The 22,129-nt window shown below is 38.7% G+C and overlaps 1 protein-coding gene across 7 annotated transcripts in view; it reads right to left on the bottom strand.

The window, feature by feature from the left end:
• Positions 1-9,113: 9,113 nt before the first annotated feature.
• The window catches only part of SERAC1 (serine active site containing 1), a 68,219-nt gene continuing 55,203 nt past the window's right edge, over positions 9,114-22,129 (bottom strand). For all 7 annotated transcript variants that reach the window (XM_064360509.1, XM_064360510.1, XM_064360512.1 and 4 more), the window contains 7 exons: positions 20,635-20,785; positions 19,235-19,376; positions 15,411-15,505; positions 13,894-13,991; positions 12,549-12,731; positions 11,206-11,349; positions 9,114-9,267 (listed from right to left, as the gene is read on the bottom strand). In XM_064360509.1, the coding sequence (XP_064216579.1) occupies positions 9,131-9,267; positions 11,206-11,349; positions 12,549-12,731; positions 13,894-13,991; positions 15,411-15,505; positions 19,235-19,376; positions 20,635-20,785 (950 nt within the window). In that variant the 3' untranslated portion in view covers positions 9,114-9,130. The remainder of the gene's footprint in view (positions 9,268-11,205; positions 11,350-12,548; positions 12,732-13,893; positions 13,992-15,410; positions 15,506-19,234; positions 19,377-20,634; positions 20,786-22,129) is intronic.

Below are 22,129 nucleotides of genomic sequence, written 5' to 3'. Positions count from 1 at the left end.
TAAATCACAGTTGAGGATTTTATTCTGTGTATCACAGAAGTTGGTCATAGAAACATCTGAATAAATCTGTGTGGTAGAATGGTTAAGGTTATAGGCTTTGCCTGGGCTAAGAGTACTCTTCAAAGCATCTGGAATATAGTTTAAAAATGGTATGAAGTGGACCCAACAACTTCTTCCTGAGGGATGCTTACACAAGGACCATTTATTCAGTAATAAACCATTGCTCTTGCTTCCTGAATTAGGTTTCTCAAGGGGTTATTCAATTTTATTGACATTTTCAAAGAGCAACTTTGGGATTTATATATCCTTTCTATTTTTTTATCTTTTTTTTTAATCTTTTTTTTTTTTAGATGGAGTCTCACTCTGTTGCCAGGCTGAATGGAGTGCAGTGGCATGATCTTGGCTCACTGCAATCTCTGCCTTCCGGGTTCAAGTGATTCTCCTGCCTCAGCCTCCCAAGAGTTGGGACTACAGGCGCCCACCATCACACCCAGCTAATTTTTGTATTTTTTTAGTAGACACAGGGTTTCACCATGTTGGCCAGGATGGTCTCGATCTCCTGACCTCGTGATCCACCCGCCTCAACCTCCCAAAGCGCTGAGATTACCAGTGTCAGCCACAGTGCCTGGCCTTTTCTTTTCTTCTTAGAGACAAGATCTTGCTCTGTCACCCAGGCTAGAGTACAGTAGCATGATCATAGCTCACTGTAGCCTTGACCTCCTGGGCTCAAACGATCCTCCCACCTAATGTCCCAAGTAGCTGAAACTATAGGGGCATGGCACCAGGCTGGTCTTGAACTCCTGGGCTCAAGCAATCCTCCTGCCTCGGCCTCCCAAAGTGTTGGGACTACAGATGTGGGCCACCATGCCTAGCTCCCTCTGTATTGTATTTTAAAATATTTTTCATTGGCCAGCACAGTGGCTCATGCCTGTAATCTCAGCATTTTGGGAGACCGAGGCAGGCAAATCACTTGAGGTTTGCAGTCTGAGACCAGCCTGGCCAAACGTGGGAAAAACCTGTCTCTACTACAAATGTAAAAATTAGCTGGGCGTGGTGGTACATGCCTGTAATCCCAGTTACTTGAGAGGCTGAGGCACGAGAATTGCTTAAACCCAGGAGCCAGAGGCTTCAGTTTATGCCACTGCACTCCAGCTTGGGTGACAGAGTGAGACTCTGTCTAAAAATATATTTTTTCCTTTGTTTTTCAAACATCTTTCATTAATTTTAACTTTAATTTGGATCTGTTTTGTACTATTAATTTTGTTCTTTTCCTAATCTTAATTAAAAGTAGAACTGAGTTTTTAATTTTAGTCTTTCTTAATAATAAAAGTATTTAATTAAAGTTATACATTTTCCTTTGATTTTAGCTTTAACTGCACTCTATACATTTTGGCATGAAATTTTCTCGTTGTTATGAATTACTAGATTGTAATTTGTTGTATTTCTCTTTGATCCATTGGTTATTTAGGAGACTGTATAATTTCCAAGTAGTTGAGGGTTTGTTTTTAATTAATTTTTTTTTGGTATTTTAAATTGCTTATCCCTAATTTTACTGGCATGTGACCTGAGACTATGACCTAGAAAAGCATCTACTTTTTGAAAACATGTTAAGGTTAGATGTGACCATGTGCAGGATTGATTTTTGAAGTGGTTTCAATATAATTTTTTTTTTTAGTCATAGGGAATGAAATTGTGTGTGTGTGTGTGTGTAATTGATTTGCTGTCAATTACACTCTACCTGCTGGAAAAGGTCTTTGTGCAAGGGAGATCTGTGGGGCGGTGGTGAAGGCTCTAGTGCTAGTTCCAAAGTGATGCCCTCGCCCTCTCCTACCAGGATTCCTTAGATGTTGCTGAATAAGGCTGGATGCGGTGGCTCACGCCTGTAATCCCAGCACTTTGGGAGGCCAAGGCAGGCAGATCACGAGGTCAAGAGATCAAGACCATCCTGGCCAACATGGTGAAACCCCGTATCTACTAAACATACAAAAATTAACTGGGCATGGTGACACGTGCCTGTAGTCCCAGCTACTAGGGAGGCTGAGGCAGGAGAATTGCTCGAACCCAGCAGGTGGAGGTTGCAGTGAGCCAAGATCGCGCCACTGCACTCCAGCCTGGTGCCTGGCGACAGACCAAGACTCTGTCTCAAAAAAAAAAAAAAAAAGATGTTGCTGAATAAATGTTTCACAATTTGTTGTAAGCCGTTTGGTCAGTCTCTAGAGATGTTGAATGATTGCTTTTGCTAATTTTGACTAGTTTAATAGATATCTTTCTGGGGAAGAGGTTTCCCTGAGCCTCTCATGTGGCTGTTCTGGAACGTAGCCCCTCTGGGCTCTCCGTGTTCTGTCCCATTGGCCTCCTTGTCCATCCGTGGCCAATACAACATTGTCTTATTTTATTTAACTTTGATATCCAATAAGCACTCCTACCATATTCTTTTTCTTTAAGAGTATCTTGGCTATTTTTGAGTTTTTGTATTTTTATATCAATTTTAAAATCCAAGTTCCATTTTTTAAAAATCTGTTGGAATTTTTGGGACTGCATGGAATACAATAGATGGCTTTACAGTATTGAGTCTTCAGTCCAAGAACCCAGCACATCTCTTCATTTAAGATTTTCCTTGATATTTCTTAGTTTTTAACTTGTTTCAGACATACATGAAATCAGAGGGAACAGTCTGGACTCTCGTATATGTCACCTAAATTTAACAATAATACTTTGCTATATTTGCTCTATATATTTTTCCTTTGCCGAACTATTTAAAGCAATTGTGATATCACACTTGACTCCTCAATACTTTCAATGTGTATCTCATTTTCTTTCATAATCTTAATGTCATTAGTATATCTAACAAACAATTATTTTAAAATTCATTTGCCATTTTTTGCTAGTATACTTATATATAGATGTTTTTATATTGAATGTATCAGCAACCTTGCCAAACTCTCAAAATTCTAACAATTTACTGTATTTTGATATACCTAGTATGCCATCATTTATCAGATCCACCATTTATGTACCATCATTCTTAGGAAGGTGTCTAAATTATGACTCAAGATCTATTGTGAGATGCAGTCCAATTCCAGAGATGTTCAAATACTGTAAAATGTGTCTTGGAATCGATAAGACATGGTATCTGTGGATTCTTTTGAATTTTCTATATAAATAATCATATCACCAGCAAACAATGAATTTTGTTTACTCCTTTCTCATCCTTGTATCTTTGTGTCTTTTTCTTGCCTGAAGAGTTGGCTAGGACATTCAGTACGATGTTAAACATGCTGATAGCAGGGACTCTTGTGTTATTCCTGTTCTCAGAGGAAGGGTATTAATATTTTTACCACTAAGTATTGTTTATTGTTTTTTTCTTTATCCTTTATTGAGAAAATTCTCTTCCTGGCTTGCTAAGTTTATCTTTTGCATGAATAGTGGTTAAATTTTATCAGATATTTTGTGTGTGTTGCAATGATTATGATTCTTCCTTTCATTTAATGTGGTGAATTACATTGACTGATTTTTCCAATACCAATCAAACCTTGCATTCACTGTATAACTCCAACTTGGGCAGATTATTTTATCCTCAAATATTGCTGGATTTAGCTTGTCAATATTTTTGCTTGGGATTTTTGCAGCTACATCCATAAGTGAGAGCGGCTTGTAACTTTCCCTTTTTTATACTGTCCTTGAATGGTTTTGGTATCAAAGTTTTGTTAACCTCATAAAATAAGCTGGGGACGACACTCTTTTAACTGGAAGAACTTGATAATATTGGAACTCTTTCCTCCTTAAACTTCTGGTAGCCCTCACCAGTCAAGTTCTGTCTAGGTTTGTTCTAAGCTAATTTTAAGACATAAAATATAGGTCATAAATGTTTTCTGATGATTTTCAGCAATAATAATACACTGATAATCTCAAAGTAATAAATATGGCTAGTCTTTCCTGACCAGTAAGGAATAGTGTATGGAATTCACTTGGGCCTATAGTTTGTGAGATTTTAAAATCACTTATTCTAGTCCTTTTATAGGTATAGAACTGTAACAAAAAGTTCTACTTCATGGGCAAGTTCGGTAAGCTGTATTTTCCTTGGAGCTTTCTATTAAAAATTTAATAATATTGGCCTAAACTATTTATTAATATCCTCTTATCTTTTAATGTGTGCATTGTAGTGATAGTTCCTCTTCATTTCTAATATTGGCAATTTGTGCCTTTTTTAACTTGATTGTGCTAATGGTTTGTCAACTATTAGTCTTTTGAAATAATCAGCTTCTAGTTTTGTGGAGATTCTATGTTATTTTGGTTTTCTATTTCATTTATGTTTTTTAAAAATTCTTCCATCTATTTTTCTTTGGTTTTATTTCACTATTCATTTTTCTTCATTTGACCATATGAGCTAAGTATTGACCATCTGGTCAAATGTGAAAAGAACATATTCTCTATTCCTTGGATACAGTATAGGGCTCTAAATGTTCCAGCAGGCCAAGAGAGGTGTGTGAAAAAATCTCCTGTGGCGTCTGTTTCTTTTTGTAGTTTTCTTCATTTTTGTATTATGTAATTTTTACCATGTACTCACATTCATACACAATTAAAATTTACCATTTTCCTAGTGAATTTAATATTTTTGTTTTCTTGAGACAGAGTCTCGCTCTGTTGCCCAGGCTGAAGCGCAATGACACGATGTTGGCTCACTGCAACCTCCATCTCCCAGGTTCAAGCGATTCTCCTGTTTCAGCCTTCCAAGTAGCTGGGATTACAAGTGCACGCAACCACGACTGGCTAATTTTGTTTGTTTGTATGTATGTATGTATGTATGTATGTATGTATTTAGAGATGGAGTCTAGTTTTGTCACCCAGGCTGGAGTGCAGTGGCATGTCTCTGCTCACTGCAACCTCCACTTCCCAGGTTCAAGCAATTCTCCTGCCTCAGTGTCTAAAGTAGCTGGGATTACAGGCACCCACCACCATACCTGTATTTTTAGTATTTCTAGTGGAATTTTTGAATTTTCAGTAAAATTTTTGTAATTTTAGTAGAGATGGGGTTTCGCCATGTTGGTCAGACTGGTCTTGAACTCCTGACCTCAAGTGATCCACCAGCCTCGGCCTCCCAAAGTACACCACATCCGGCCTGAATTTAATCATCATCTTTTACCACTATGAAGTAACTCTCTTATGGCAGACTCTTTTTACTTGTCTATGTCCTTTGCCTCTCTTCTGTATTTCCTACCTTTAGTTTCTGTGCTACATTCTGAATACTTTCTCTTTCTGACCTCTCTTCCAGTTCACAAACTTTGTTCAGGTGCAATCTAATTTCAACTAGTTTCCTTGTCTAGAATCTATTTCTAAGTTGAATCTGTTTTAGACTTTCTAAAATCTAAGTCATTATATAAGCCTGTTTATAAAGACATTTCAACCTTGTGTTAAAAAAAAAAAAAGCTAAGCACAGTTGTTTTGTTTTTATTAATTTTTTTGGCAGAGGGGTCTGTTACGCTGCTGTTCTCATTCATGGTATCTTATTTCCTTGTATGCCTGGTTATATTTATTCACTGATTATGGCATTTGAAAAACTATTTGTAGGAATAATTTAAAGGCTGGGGTGAATATATCTTCCTAATTTGCTTCTGTCAGATGCCTGGAGACACTACCAGTCTGGAATCCTCTTAACGCAAGTGGTGAGCTTGAGATTTCTTGAATCGCCCAGGAGTCATGAGCACAGTATGTTTCCTTCTAGGTCATCCTTACTTTGTGTAATAGCCCTTTGCAGTCCCAGTTTAATATATGTGGGACTATCAGACTCTCTTGGCAAGCCCTGGTCTTTAACTTCTGTCCCTCTTACCTTGGGAATTTGCCAAAACCATAGCTCCATTTCTTGGTTGCTTCTTCTAGCTCTGCAAATGACCTCAAAGTGGGACCTTGTACAAAGAGACCCATCTAAAGAGGTAAAGTGGGATCAGAAATGCAAATCCCTGCTCTATGCCCCAAGCCATATGCTGGAAGAGGAAAGGCCTTTTAAAAATTATCTGGTGAGCTGTGATTGTGCCACTGTACTCCAGCCTGAGTGACAGAGAGAGACCTTGTCTGAAATAAATAAACAAATATTATATTATCTGCCCACGGGGGACTTGCCTTTTGTCTATATACAGGGGCTGCCAAATATGTGAGTGGCACCCTTGCCTCAAGCCAACATAGTCTGCTTTCTGGTCTCCTCTTCAGTTTGTCTTTTTCTGGAACCCAGTGGCATGATCTCGGCTCACTGCAACCTCCACCTCCTGGGTTCACATGATTCACCTGCCTCAGCCTCCCAAGTAGCTGAAATTACAGGTGCATGCCACTGTGCCCGGATAATTTATATATTATATTATATTTTATTTATTTTTTTTTTTTTTGAGACAGACAGACAGAATCTCACTCCATCACCAGGCGCCAGGCTGCAGTGCAGTGGCGCGACCTCGGCTCACTGCAACCTCTGCCTCCCAGGTACAAGCAATTCTCCTGCCTCAGCCTCCCAGATAGCTGGGACTACAGGCGCGTGCCACCACGTCCAGCTAATTTTTTTTGTTTTTGTATTTTTAGTAGAGACAGGGTTTCACCATGTTGGCCAGGATGGTCTCAATCTCTTGACCTCAGGTGCTCTGCCCGCCTCAGCCTCCCAAAGTGCTGGGATTACAGGCGTGAGCCACCACACCCTGCCTCCTGGACTCTATTTCTATAGATAAAATAATGATATTTATTTCTTTCAACAAATCATTGTTTTCTTCGTAGCTCTTTGATCAATTAATTAAAGACATTTCATCTAGATTCTTTAATTGTTCTCCTAAACATATCTACCCCTTCTCCCCATGTTATCACATGAGCTAGTACATTCGTTGTTAGCAACTATCATATTTGCTGTATCTACATAATAAAATAACTGGGTTTTGCTAGGTTGTTGTATAATCAAACAAGTAGGTATTGATAGGGTGTACTGATGACCCATTTACCTTGAGATGCTGCACTCCAGTTTTAGCTTTGACTATCCCATTCTACAGAAGTCCACCATCTTCAAAATGTTAAGCATAGACTTACTTACCATTTGACCAGCAATTCCACCCAAGAGAATAAAAAAATCTATCCACACAAAAATTTGTACACAAATAATTATGGTAGCATTATTTATCATAGAGAGAAAAATGAATAGAACCTACATGTCCATCAGCTGATGATAAATGGATAAAGAAACAAACATATCATACAGTGGAGTAACTTCGGCCATAAAAAGCAATGATGTACTGATACATCCTATATCATAAATGAACCTTGAAAACATGCTAATGGAAGGCAGAGAGGGCCACATGTTGTATGATTCCATTTCCATAAAATGCCCAAATCCGTAGAGACAGAAAATCGATTAGTGTTTACCACAGGCTGGGGAAAGCAGCGGTGGGAAATGACTGCTAATGGGTATGGGAATTCCCCAATTCTTTTGGGAATGATGAAATATTCTGAAATTAGATAGCAATGATATTGCACAACTCAGTGAACTATACTAAAAACCAATGAATTGAGGCTGGGCACAGTGGCTCAGACCTATAATCATAGCACTTTGGGAGGCCGAGGCAGGAGGATGGCTTGAAACCAGGAGTTTGAGGCCTGGGCAACATAGTGAGACCTTGTCCCTACAAAGTTTATTTATTTATTTTTTTAATTAGCCAGGTGTGGTGGCATGTGCCTGTAGTCCTAGCTGCTTGGGAAGCTGAAGCAAAAGGATCTCTTGAGCCCAGGAGTTTGTGGTTACAATGTGCTATGATCATGCCACTGTACTCCAGCCTGGGAAACAGAGTGAGACCCCGTCTCTAAACAAAAAAAAACAATGAATTGTACACTTTAAAACAGTGAATCTTATGGTATGTAAATTATACCTCAATAATGCTGTTACTCTAAAGAAAAAAAAAGTCATCAACATGATTTCCTACTTCTCCCATGCTATAGAGGTCAATTAACACCACTTCCAAATGAGCAAGGAAAAAAGGTTTATTTAGCCAAAGAGAATCTGAGAATCTTGATACTAAGAATTTCTATTCCATATAATGGCTGAGAATAGTTTTTTTTCATACTCTGATCAATAATGGATTAGCTACTTTATCCTTATCTAGGACAAATTTCAAGCATAGGTAACAACAGTCTGGAAAGAGTTATTATAAGCTACAATTTTTCTAAAAAAGAAAAAGACTTGTTCTCAGCAAAATTAAAATAGATACAAGGAACTGACCCATGCATGAGAATAGGTCTAGCAAAGTTAACACCAGTAATAATGTGTGAGATAAACGGTAGAAATGAGGCTGGGCGCAGTGGCTCACGCCTGTAATCCCAGCACTTTGGGAGGCCAAGGCGGGTGGATCACAAGGTAAGGAGATCGAGACCATCCTGGCTAACTTGCTGAAACCCCATCTCTACTAAAAATACAAAAAATTAGCCGGGTGTGGTGGCACTCACCTGTAGTCCCAGCTACTCAGGAGGCTGAAGCAGGAGAATCGCTTCAACCCCCGAGGCGGAGGCTTCAGTGAGCTGAGATCACGCCACTGCACTCCAGCATAGGTGACAGAGTCAGACTCTGTCTCCCAAAAAAAAAAAACTGAAAGTTAAAAATTAAAAGTTTAAAAAATTGACACATTTTAAAAATTTACCTCAAATCAATACCCAGAACTAAGAGAGTCTTGAATGTTCTAGTGCATTCTTCTCTCCATTTTAGGTACTCTCCTAATAGCATTTTTATGGTAACTTGAGTTAATGGTGGCTCTCCCCTCAGAACCTGCCGTGACCTTCCTGGATGCACCGGGAAAGTCACAGATGGAAAAGGACACTCTATCACAGCAGCTTTGCTCCAGTCACCAGGCCCAACACTCTGAACCATAAAACGGCACAAAGGCACTCCTGTATACCAAAGGAACCCAATCCAGCCCTTCCTCTGTGCCTGCCACTTCCGGGTTGGTGCTTTACAGCGCTTGAAGGGAGAACAATGTTCTGTAATCTACAACACACTCCAGGCCATGTTGACGCTATGATCACTATGTTTGCATGATTGCTTAGAGCTTAAAAAGAGAAACAGAACACCAAGTTTCTTGCATTGAACTCACATACGAAAATTGGAAGAGGACAACTGTTAGTTTTCAAGGTCTTTGGCTAAAGTTTCACGGATGAATTGTAAAGTGCGTTGGTATAAAAAAGCATCCTTTTTCTTTGGCTTACAAATGTTCAAATGGTTAACATCCACAGGAATTAGATCTCCAATGCCTAAATCTGAAGAAAACAGAAAAGTTAATAAACCTAAGTAAAAATATAAGCTTTCCCCTTGGCAATACTGAAGAGCCCAAGTGGGTAGTTCTAGATATTGCTTTGGTTGTGACAAGGGACTCCTCTTAAAAGATAAAGGAACTTGAAGCTTGATTGTAGCTAAACTACATTTGATAAAACATGCAGGAATGGATTCTCAGTCAGTATAACCATAATTTTATGCTTTCCATAAAGTGTGTGTGTGTGTTCTGGCCTACTTATTTCACAGCGAGCAGACAGCTAGCATCTTCAAAACCTTCTTACACTTGTGGCTTATTTCTAAGTTACTCAGAGTTTCTGTTATAAATTTCCTAATAAGCTCCTTTGTCCTGATGAAATGAATGGGAATGTCTCACATGGGATCCATTATAAACCTAAATCCCAATGATCACTTCCAGGGTAAAAATGATTCAGTGCTTGAGATATTTCAGGCTAACAAAGTCCCCCTGCGTAGAAGTAGTAAGAGGTACTAGTGAGGCCACCTAGGTGAGGAATGCAGGTGGCAATTATAAAGGAAGAAGAGTCTCTTGGTAACAGAATTAGGACAAGGCTATACAACTCCAAGCAGCTGGTCTATGATATTAACTTTGCTTTTGGGCCAGGCATATTGGCTTACATCAGTAATCCCAGCACTTTGGGAAGCCGAGGTAGAAGGACTGCTTAAGGCCAGGAATTTGGGACCAGCCTGGGCAACAGAGCAAGACCCCATCTATACAAAAAATTTAAAAATGAGACAGGTGTGGTGGTGTGCACCTGTGGTCCTGGCTACTCAAGAGGCTGAAGTGGGAGGATCGCTTGAGCCCAAGAGTTTGAGGCTGCTGTGAGCTATGATCATACCACTCAACTCCAGCCTGGATTACAAAGTAAGACCCTGTCTCTTAAAAACAAAAACAAAAAACTTTGCTGTTGCTTCAAGCTTCCAAAGTCCTTTTTAAAAACATCTGACAGCTGTTCCCTGGAACTCTTCAAGTTCTTCAACTACTAAATAGTAACTCCTCACTCTATTACATATTACTTTAAGATAAAACTTTTTTCAGTTCTGCAAAGTATGACATATTTTTCATTTTCTTTAGATAACATATAATGAAGTTAGAAAAAAACTCATTATGTAGACAAAAGAACCATCTGGCAAGCACTCCAGATGCATGCTGTCCCTAGCTTGAAGGACCCACGATGTGGCTGGGCACCACCAGGACAGCACCTAAGCCATCTCAGAGTAAGAAAGAGGTTCCCAGAGATAACCAGCAAGCTGAAGACGTGGCCAGGTGAGGCAAAAGCAATTCAGTGGTGAAATGTACGGGGTATCTACTCTGTACAGAGTAATAGAGGAGGCTATGAAGCCAGTTAAGATCTGGCAACTCTTCCCTCAAAGAATCTTTAAGACATTACATGACACTAGAGAGCTGGCATTGGCCATTTCTCTCAACCCCAGGATCATGAAGAGATTGTGTTTCAACACTAGTTTTTCCGATTGCAATATTTCTGGAGCTTTATTATTCCCCATGGATCTTCTATTTACGAAAGCTTCCACACTCCTAGTTGATTTTCTTAAGGGTTCTGCATGCAAATATCAGTCTATTAAATAAATGCCCCTTTCAATCTAGCCAATAAAAGAGCTTTGTTTGTTTACTGCAAGAGAGTTCACTGTTGATGACTAACTTAGAGTTAACCAATTAACCCTTCTCATTTAATCAGTTACATAAAGAGTGGGGAGAGATAATGCCCACATTGTATGTTTACAGAGAAATTTAATTCTATTGCTGAAAATAATAACAGAATTCAAATCTAGATCTTCATGAACTATCTCCTAAAACTGAGAACCTGGATATAAAAATTGATGTTTACAATTAAATTCTAGGTACAATTAAGCATCTAACAGCCAACAAGTTTCAAAAGAGTGAATACCTGCTGATTCCACAGGCACCACGTGGAGCTTAATCATGCTGCCAATGTAAGTTGGTAGTGTTTCCACAAAATTCAGCACCTGGAAGTTTCTGTCTTTAGCAAACTCCAGAAAGTCATCTTGTAGCTTTTTAAGCGCAGGAGAATCTGTAAAATTATACAGAACAAGACCGTGACAAGTTGTTTACCCAATTCATAATAAAATGCATTAATCTTTCAAATTTAGAGAGGAAATTAGAATTCTGATTCAAGATGGTGGCTTGAGTACACATGTTTATTTTCTCCCCTGCCAAGAAGCCATTAAGATTCAAGGAAAAAGCAAAAACCAAGAACTGACAAGACAGCAGCAGGAGAGGCTTTATCACATTACTCAGGGCAGGAAGCAGTTCCCAGGGCAGTCTGGTTGTGTGGGACCACAGGCATCCTCCAATGTAATGATGGTACCACTATACCCACCCCAAAGCCCAGCCTCCCATCAACAAAGCCTGCTACAATCACAGAGTGCCTGTCCCTTCCCATCCGTCACCCTCATGTATGAAAGGGCAACCAAGAGGCACCAGATAGGCCTATGACCTAAAAGTGTGGATCAGATAAGCAAACAGAAAAGCTGGCCACAGAAAAAGCAGCTAGATGAGGAACAGAAGGGAACTCACAAACCCTCTACTTAGGATGTTTAGAATTATTCGAAAAGATAAAGGAGCCACAAGACAAGAGGACCTGAGTGCAGAACTACCAGGGCACGGGAAAGACGGCACGTGTGGAAAACAAAACCTGATCCACAAAAGGAAAGTCCAACAGAAGGTTTAGAAAACAATCAAGAGATTCTCCATAAAGTGGAACAAAGAGAAAATATGAGCAAAAAGACACCTGGTACATTTAGGCTCGAGCCAGGGAGTCCAAATTCTGATTCACAGGTTTTCCAGAGAGAAAATTGTTTATTATTCAAAACAAATAGAGTACTTTAAAATTATTACTAACAATCTCAAAGTTTCATTTACATTTTAACAGTTGATGATTTTCCACTCATGGGAAAAAGTCATTTGTCAGTAATTCATAATAATACTTAAAAGCAAAACATTATGTGATTTTTCTAAGTATTTAGGATATTAAAATTATTATAATGCTTGAACATTATAGAAGAAAGAGAACATTATATAAGAACAAAATGAGAAGTTATCAAAGAAAAATCAAGCCCAAACCCCAAATCTTCCATGAGTAGTCTAAACACAATTATATACAAATTACAAAATGAGATAATATATTCAAGGAAGAAACTGTTTTTTTCTTCTTCTCTGTATAACTGATGTTAATATAACCCCAATTTCCTTTATGACAGAAAGTATTACCCTTGCTGAGTTCTTTGACTTCCAAAGAGGGAAAGAGAAGATAGCGAACATTAACAGAGTATTCAGCCAAATGTGATCCATGATGAGGGACACTATAAAAAATTATTCCTCTGGTATTGTTGATAACAGTAGTCATTTCTGGCTTCTTAGAGGCTTCCAACAGCATCTTTTTGACAAGAAGACCTAGCCACAGACAAGGAAGAAAAACCATGCATAAGCTATTTTCCTTCCCTCTATTACTGTAAAAAAAGGCCAAATAAATACATAAAAAGAGTTTCTTTTTAAAAATGGTTTAAACAATAATTCTCAGTATAGTAGTATAAGAAAGAGGGCCTTAAAATATTAACATTTCATCATACTCCTGATCCTTATAGTGCAAGTCTACAAACAGGTAAGATTCTAGAAACCCATTCATAGGGCAGATCCTCGTCTCACAGGATCTACTGTCCCACTCAGGAACGTGAGGCATGTGACTGTGCTGTGGCTGGTCTCTCAGCCTGCCATGGTGGCCTGCTAATGACCACACTGTTAGGACGGTGCTGTGATCCCACAGCACACAGTCCCCCATGGAGAACACAGGGAACTGTTTCATGGGAACTGTTTCTTGGGAGATGCCTTCTCTTCCATCCTCCTACCCTGGGTTTGGAACCAATAATGAAACACAAAGATCTCAAAGATGATGACAGTGGGTTTTTGAGGACACAAAGGGCTACACCCACTTTTGTCTCAGCAAAAAGCCCCACCTCAGAGGCAATCCTAAGTGCTTCACCAGATAAAACTAGGCCATGGACTGCAGAAAGGCCTTCTGCAAGGTAGGTGGTGAAAATTTCAAACGGGATTGAGGGAGTCGCAGGGGAGGCAGTTCCATAAGCAACCACTAGGACTCCAAGAAGAGACACTCAATCACACCTGCACCTCAGCAGCTCTGGGCCTGGTGTGAACAGGCACCCAAGGTCTGGGACTATGGGCACTAAAGTGACCACAGACTCTGCAATGGTGAAGGGGAGCAAGAAGAATAAAGGAGCACCGTTGGGGCCACCCAGGAATGCTGAGGCACGTTTACGAGGTGGGTGTATATGAAATGGGCTGCTTCTCACATTTATTCATTACCAATATGTGAAAGCACTTCACTGGTCTGTAACAGGTTGCCCCTTTCTAGAGAAAGAACAGCACAGAACAAGAGTAGTAATTTAAAAACTACTAGCCATAGCCACGCAGATTAATTTAACAGAGGGTAAGGGGGTCACTATTAAGTAAAACGGAAAGATACAGTAACTTTAGGTTGGCCACAGTGGCTGAAAATAACATCACAACAGTCACTTCACAAAGTTGAAGCTGCACTTACCTCCCATGCTATGTGATATCCAAACCACTGGCCTATCCCCAACACCAGCAGCTCTGAGCTTCCTGAGAAGTTCATTGCTTCTGAATGCAATGGACCTTCTAAACAAAACAAAAACAGCAGGCAGGAACAAGGCTATCAATACCCTCAATTTGTTTTCTAATTTTCAGAGTTAAGAACTTTTGTCTCCAGGACCAATGCTACATTTAGAGTTAGAAATATTCCTATTCTCTCTGGTTAATTATTTGAACTCCTGGCCTCAAGCAATCCTCCCACCTCAGCCTCCCAAAGCGCTACGATTACAGGCATGAGCCACCACGTCTGGGATCTCTCTGCTCAATTCCTGAAATAGTTCATTCTCTATTTGTAACTTATTAACATTGGCATAATTAGGAACATCTAAGCTCAGAACAGGCCATTCATTTACTACATGAACACTGTTGGAGCATCTGTGTCAGGCAATTTTTCAGGTCAAACTTGGGTCTCCCCACAACCGCCCCGCAACACATAGATGTCCTTTCTCATCCAAGGCCTGACAAAGTATCACCGAAGACTGTGGTCTCTTGTAAGTTTCAGTTCTACTGATAGTTATGCTGCAAATATTAAGCTTTCGTAATTTGGGTTTATTCTTTAGAAATACTAGGATGCTATTTAAAAATACTAGGATGAGTCAAGTTTATTACAACTTATTCCTTCCAATGCGTGCTTTTATAACTAGCATAAACAGCATGCTATTAGAATCAGAGAATTCGAAATAAGTAATTTTTAAACTAAAGAGGAACTTCAAAACTCTCTAGTCTGGTAGTTTCAAGCTGTTTATTTGTAGACACATTTCTTCAAAATAAGGGTTCTCCAGAGCTCCTCTAGGTGAAATGGGGAGGGAGACCTGGGGTCTTGCCTGCTCACCTTGACACCCTTCTTAGGCACCTATGACAAGTCCATTCAGAAAGCAGTTTGATAACACTGATTTAGACCAACTCTCTCAATATGTAGACAAAGCTTCCCAGACAAGTTAACTGACTGGTATAAGACTGCACAGCAAATCAAAGGTAGGATCCTGCTACTCTCAGTCCGGTAACTCTGAAATTCAGCACTCTTTCCCATATATACTACTGGCACAGAGGACACACAAGGGATAGAGCAGCTGGTATTTCTCAGCATCTTTCTCTTTGCTTCCTTTGGCCAGTATGATTGAGGAAACAAGAGCAAAAAACATCACTTTTGCTTTTGATAGAAAAGGAGACTTTGCTAGAGAATCCATGGTCCTTAACTATTAGAATAGTTGTAAATGAACATGTTAGCAGCCCACCATTGATGATATACCTAAACCTTCTACTATTCCATTGCTTATTGAGAGCAAACTCCTTTTAGAAGGAAGAGAAAGAAAGATTTAGTTTGTTTTTCATAAGAAAATCCTGTCAATGGCATCAAAAAATTAAAATCACTTCCCATCCCAGAGGGCCTAAACTTGCAGCCTGAATTCTTCCCTGTCCTTCTGGTCTAAAATTTGCCGCTGTTACCTTTCCATAGGGCACCTTGCTCTCCAGTCGCTGAGGCTGGTGTCATACTCCACAGATATAATTCGAAGAGCAGGACAGTCTTTTGCTAACCATGTCTAAGTAAAATAAAACGTACGTGAGAACAAGTATGAATCTTCACCACTGCAATTACTGCCTAGTAAATGAAATTTACTAGGAATATAGCACTGGAATCAGGTTTGAAGGTACTGTAAAAACAATTCCAGAATTTTATCTTTTTATGTCTCTGGTCTCGAAGTGGTACCAATATATAGCATAAGGCCAATGAAGGTTTCAAGAGAGTTATTTTCCATTTTAACCTGCTATAGCCAAAAGAAGGCATTTTAAAGTCTACATCAAATTGGCTTTTTGAAAGAATTTAGTAGAAAGCTATTATCTCAGGACAGATGGTATAATCTGACAGATTCTGAATCTGAGAATTCAGAGACACTAAAAATAATGGTCACGGTTCTATCTGTGTACCCTGGGTTTATCATCATCTCTGTACTTCAATGCCACCAGAAAGTAAAAATCATTCTTCTACTTGATAAGCCTTTGTGAAGGAGAATTAGTAATGGAACAATGCCCTAGAAACTATTCACACATATATGCAGCATCACTTTTAAATGAGCTTTAGGTAAATTCCATTCAATAAATTTATTCCAGAATTAAGGGTCTTTGGGAGAAATAATACCAAAGAAATGTAAAGTATAAATTAGCCAGGTGTGGTGGCATGTGCCTGTGGTCCCAACGACTCAGAAGGCTGAGGTGGGGGGATTGTTTGAGCCTGGGAGGTTGGGACTGCACCACTGCACTCCAGCCTGAGTGACAGAGTGAGTCCCCCATCTCAAAAAAAAAATGAAAAGAAAGAAAGAAATGCAAAGTATAATTGCTTCTTCAAAGACTTTCTAGTTTTATAATTATTAAGGTCATAGAATTAGGTAACTATTATAAATACAATTGTGGTTATATTATTTTTTGTATTATATTACAACAAAAGTGAACTATTACTGGCTCTTGCCCCTATTTTGTTTTATTAGCTTAAAGCTCCTGTTTCCAAATTAAAATTGAATGACTATGTCTTTGGTAACAGACTATATGGAGCAGGGATGCATAGATAAGTGAGTCCTGTTTATCAGGTCATTTCTTCAAGTCCCCAAAGTAAAATTTTTTTTTTTTTTAAAGAAAGAAAGAAAGAAAGAGAAAGAAAAAGGAGGAGAGAGAACAGGAGTCTTGCTCTATTGCCCAGGCTGGAATGCAATCTAAAAATAGGTATTAAAAATCTCTTTTATGCCGATAATTGTGCTTAACAGCGGAGACAGGAAGGAATAAGGGAAGAAAATAACAAACAAACAGCCAACCAATATTTCATTTAAGTCTGTGAAATGCTATGCAAATACTGAAGAGTGATTTACTTGCAATTATGTGGTCACTTTCAAAATAGGTGTAATGTGATACTGAGAAAAATATATGTTCTGTGGACCTGGGGTGAAGAATTCTATAAATATTCACTGAATTTACTTGTTCCAGGTCTGAGTTCAAATCATAGATGTCCCTGTTAATTTTCTATCTCGTTGATCCGTCGAATATTAACAAGGTGGTGTCAAAGTTTCCCGCTATTATTGTGCAGGAGTCCAAGTCTCTTTATAAGTCATTAAGAACTTGTCTTATGTATCTGGGTGCTACTATATTGGGTGCATATATATTTATAATCATTGACTCCTGTTGTTGTGTTGATCCTTTTACCATTATGTAATGTCCTTCTTTGTTTCTTTTAATCTTTGTTACTATTAAAGTCTATTTTGTCAGAGACGAAAGTTACAACTCCTTTTTTTTTGCTCTCCATTTGATTGGTGAGTCTTCCTCCAACTCTTTGAGTCTTTGTGTGTCCTTGCTTATGAGATGGATCTGGATACAGCGTACCGATGGGTTTTTACTTTTTATTCAGTTTGCCTGTCTGTGTGTTTGACTGGGGCATTTAATCCATTTAAATTTAGGATTAATATTAATATTTGTGAGTTTAATATTGTCATTTAATGCTAGCTGGCTATTTTGCCCATTAGTTGATGTAGATTCTTCATTATGGAAATACTCTTTATGTTTTGGTAAGTTTTTGGGATGACTGATACTGGTTGTTCCTTTCTGTGTGTAGTGCTTCTTTCAGAAGCTCTTGTAAAGCAGGCCTGGTGATGATGAAATCACTGAGTGCTTGCTTGTTTGCGAAAAATTTTATTTTTCCTTCATTTATAAAGCTTAGTTTGGCGGGATATGAGATTCTGGGTTGAAAATTCTTTTCTTTGAGGATATTTAATATTGACCCCCACTCTCTTCTAGTTTGTAGGGTTTCTGCTGAGAGATCTGCTGTGAGTCTGATAGGCTTCCCTTTATGAGTAACCTGACCTTTCTCTCTAGCTGCCCTTAGAATTTTCTCCTTTATTTCGACCCTGGTGAATCTAACGATTATGTGTCTTGGGGTTGCTCTACTTGAGGAATATCTTTGTGGTGTTCTCTGGATTACCTGGAGTTGAGTATTGTCCTGCCTTACTAGGTTAGGAAAGTTTTCCTGAATAATATCCTGAAGAATATTTTCCAGCTTGGATTCATTCTCTTCATGACATTCAGGTACACCTATCAAATGTAAATTAGGTCTTTTCACATAGTCCCGTATTTCTTGGAAACTTTGTTCATTCCTTTTTACTCTTTCTTCTCTAATCGTCTTCTCGTTTCATTTCATTAAGTTGGTCTTCAACCTCTGATATCCTTTCTTCTGCTTGATCAATTCGACTGTTAAAACCTGTGCATACTTGGTGGAGTTCTCATACTGTATTCTTCAGTTCCATTAATTCACTTATATTCCTCTCTAAATTGTCTATTCTCGTTAGGATTTCCTCAAACCTTTTTTCAAGGTTCTTAGTTTCTTTACATTGGGGTAGAACAGGTTCTTTTAACTCACAGAAGTTTCTTATTATCCACCGTCTGAAGCCTAATTATGTTAATAGAACACACTCGTTCTCCATCAGGCCTTGTTTCCTTGTTGATGAGGAACTGTGATCCCCTGTAGAGGGAGAGGCATTCTAGTTTTGGGTATTCTCAGCCTTTTTACGCTGGTTTCTTTCCATCATTGTAAATTTATCCACCTGTCGTCTTTGTAATTACCGACTTTCAAATTAGGTCTCTGAGTGGACATCCAACTTGTTGATTCCCAGCACCAGAATCTGAGCAACCCACTGCGCCAGCTAAAACAGCGGCATTAAGATTCTTGGTGCTTTTCTGCCTGGGAATCTCCGGTCTGGCTTCCCTCTTGAGTCCCTTTTTCAATCAGCTGAATGGGTGACTCTGCCTTCCCAGAGCTCCAAACGTCGACCAAAAGGGGACCCAGTCCCGTTTACTCTGCACTGAGAACCACCGCACCAGGGCATCGGCAAAAACACCACACCGGCCACAAGAGTCACGCTGGTGACCCGTGGGGCTCCTCCGCTGAGAATCTCCTGGTCCATGAGCAACAAAAATTCGTCTGAAAGTGCAGCGTCCTCTCGTTCTCTGTGCTTTCACTGGGAGCTACAATCCTGAGCTGCTAGTAATCAGCCATCTTGGATCTCTCTGCCCCTATTTTTTACCTAATAGAATATTTTTTTAGAGTCATACACATTACCCCAAACAGAAATTATACAACTTAGGGTGACAACCCTAGTTGTTGTCATAACATACTACAAATGTCCCTAAGGGAAAAAAGAACTGCACAGAAAAAAATCCTAGTACAAAGAGAAAAACAAGCAAGTCACAATCAGGGACCCAACAACCAGGGCCTGAGTCAGTGGCTCCCTTACCTTGGGCCAACATGTTGTATATCTGTCTTCATCCTCTATAGGCTTTTCAATTACAGCCTGCTCACTGTCCTGCTGGCGCCATGTTTTGAATGCTGCTCCCATAAGGCCATGAATAAAAAGGACATCTGCTTTAATGGGCTGACTAGTAGGGGAGAGAGTTTTAAAAAGAAGCAGAATAAATGCATTATTGCTTTGGTAAGAATCTACACAGCATTCTCTGTGGATGGTGCTTTAAGCAGTTTTATGTGACATAAATAAAACTGAATTAAAGCAAGCTTTATAAGCACAGGTTTGCTGAGGAATCCTAGAAGGAGCTTTGCCAAAGACATATATGAAGCATGTTCACTGTCTTCTTTCTAAAAATGGAGACTTATCTAGTCACGCAAACCAACCACAGTCGATTGTAATAAGCTTTAGCAAACAATCAAGTGACAGAGGTCATAGTCAGATTACTCTCTAAAGACTTCCATTTGAGAATCTTCTACAAAGCAATAAAAGTATTTAAGAAATTAAAGAACATGCTAGTAACAGTTTCAAAGTCAATGTGTATAAAAGAGATTTTTGAAATGTTAACTAATACTTATGAGATTTCAAAGTAACATTCATTCTTTGCATATGATCCGTTAAAAATTGTAGACAGTGAGTTGCAAGCTATTTATAGTACACATACAATTATGCAATGCACATATAAAATACATTACCATAACATTTTATTTATAAATTATAATTAACCAGGTAATCCATTTTTTAATTTAAAAGAAGTTTTGCTATTTTCTGAGGTATTTTTTGTAAAGTGCCCTAAGAAAACCAAGAAATACATTATTTTTTTCAGTGTGGTCCCTTCAATATTTATTGTCTTAGCAATTATACAACTAGATATAATGACCACAAATAACCTTAAGAAGGAGCATGAGTCAAATTTTTTACAACTTCTTCCTTCCAATGCATGCTTTTATACCTAGCATAAACTTTCCCCAGTTCCTTGAGTTCTAGGCCCAGGCTAATTTGGCTGCCACATAAGACAAGGTCTTATCTCCTTCCTATTCAGCTGACTTCTACAATCCAAATCAGTTATTAACTCAGATCTAAGAGAAAATGCCTTGAACCAAAGAAGATGTGTGTTACAAAGTTTAAGTGTGACACATTATCAAAGGTGAATGCAACCTTACTGAAGGGAAGCCCTTTGTAAAATAACCCTGATAATTTAGCTAGTTCACATACTTTTCACAACAACCTCCAATTCTTCTGAGGTTACTATAGACAAACTATTTTAGAAAACAAGATATTTGACTTATAAGGTATTTAACTTATCTGAATTATGCAGAAATAAGTTAAAAAATTGAGGCCTCTAGGCTTCACATTCCCAAAGGGGGCAAAGCGACTATCTTCTGCTTCCTTACCTCGTTCGATACTGGGGATGCAGCACATACACGCCATCCTGGTATTTTTCTTGCACAGTTTCTCGGTCTAGATTTGCCAGGATTCTAGCAGCATGTGAAGCCTCCATGATGTGGTGAGATTTCATTGCTTCTGCCATGATGGAAACCCAGCCTGGTGAAAAGTACATGTATCCTAAATATTGATGTGAATCCATCTCAGACTGTCAAGAGAGGTTTCAAACTGAATGTGATGCAAGCAAGGCAAAACTCATGTGTCTGTCCTTGGCAGAGAAGCCCGACCACTCCAACCCCATTCTGCCCTACAATCCTCTGAGTCCCGTGGCAAAATACCATGCCATCCCCAAACACACACCCCTTAAGGGATCTCAAAGAAGGAAAGAGGGGTTTAAGAGCCATTTTTTAAAATTTAGAAAACCTAACACTAATAGCAATTATAGAGGTGTTCACAAAAATGAACAAAATACCATGATGTTTTGCTTTTCACAAGAATTATAAAACTCTGTGGGTTAAAAGTTATTTCATCCTGACCAGCAATCATAGAATAGCCTTTAATACAAATGAGGAAACTATTTAATAACAATGAATTTGAGATACAAAACTCTTGTAGAATCTGGAGATGAGGAAGGGAAAAACATTTTTTAAAGAGAGGCAAACAGAAAATGCATTGATAATATTGAAAAAATCCAGTATGATTTCATTTTTTAAATATGTTTGTCTTTAAAACTTTATATACGTAAATATGTATAAAAGTACATATGTGCACATACACATACAAACACACAAAGACCTATACACTAATAATAAAGTCATTACCTCTTAGGAGAGAGGTAGGGTGGAAGAGTGCTCTGTAAAAAAGGTACATTTAGTTTTGCTGCTATAGCTATTTTCTTAAGTACTTAAACTGAAAATCTATTTATATAATTTATTTAATTTAAAATAAAGCAGAACATGGGCCTTGAAGATAGAGAGACTGGGGCTCGAATTTCTGCTCCCTGCTTACTTGCTCTGGAACCTCAGTCAAGTTATTTAGCAACCAAGCTAGAAAAAGGTTTCAATAAACTAATGTATATGAAAATGGTGAGCCCAGGCCCAGCAGGCACTCAGTACATGACAGCTGTCCCCATGCCCTTCTCCCACTCTTTATGACAAAAGTGTTGAGTCACTGTGATGATGGGAAGCCAGCATTTAATAACCTAAAAGAAGCTTCAGACTCACTACTTCTTTAACCATATTGAAATTTATAACATCAGAAGATTCCTCTCCAAAATCTGTTAAAGATTTTAAAATAATAAAATATTTTAAAATTCTGTCTACAGACGAGTGAATTATTGGTATGTATGAAAATATGGCTTTATTTTTAATGAAGTCACAAGAAAAAGCATGGCACAAGCCATCTCTGGCATTTTTTAGCTGACAAAATATGTTCACAATGTCCAACACACTCTACCTTTGAAAAATATCAAATGCCCTTCGGAAAACTTATATCTTTCTTTAA

Source organism: Aotus nancymaae, unplaced genomic scaffold, assembly GCF_030222135.1.
Source record: "Aotus nancymaae isolate 86718 unplaced genomic scaffold, 86718_ANA_hifiasm-v0.15.2.pri h1tg000040l, whole genome shotgun sequence".
NCBI classification, from domain to species: Eukaryota; Metazoa; Chordata; class Mammalia; order Primates; family Aotidae; genus Aotus; species Aotus nancymaae.
The sequence above is the reverse complement of the archived record's forward strand: the minus strand, read 5'-3'. Positions and strand labels throughout refer to the sequence as shown.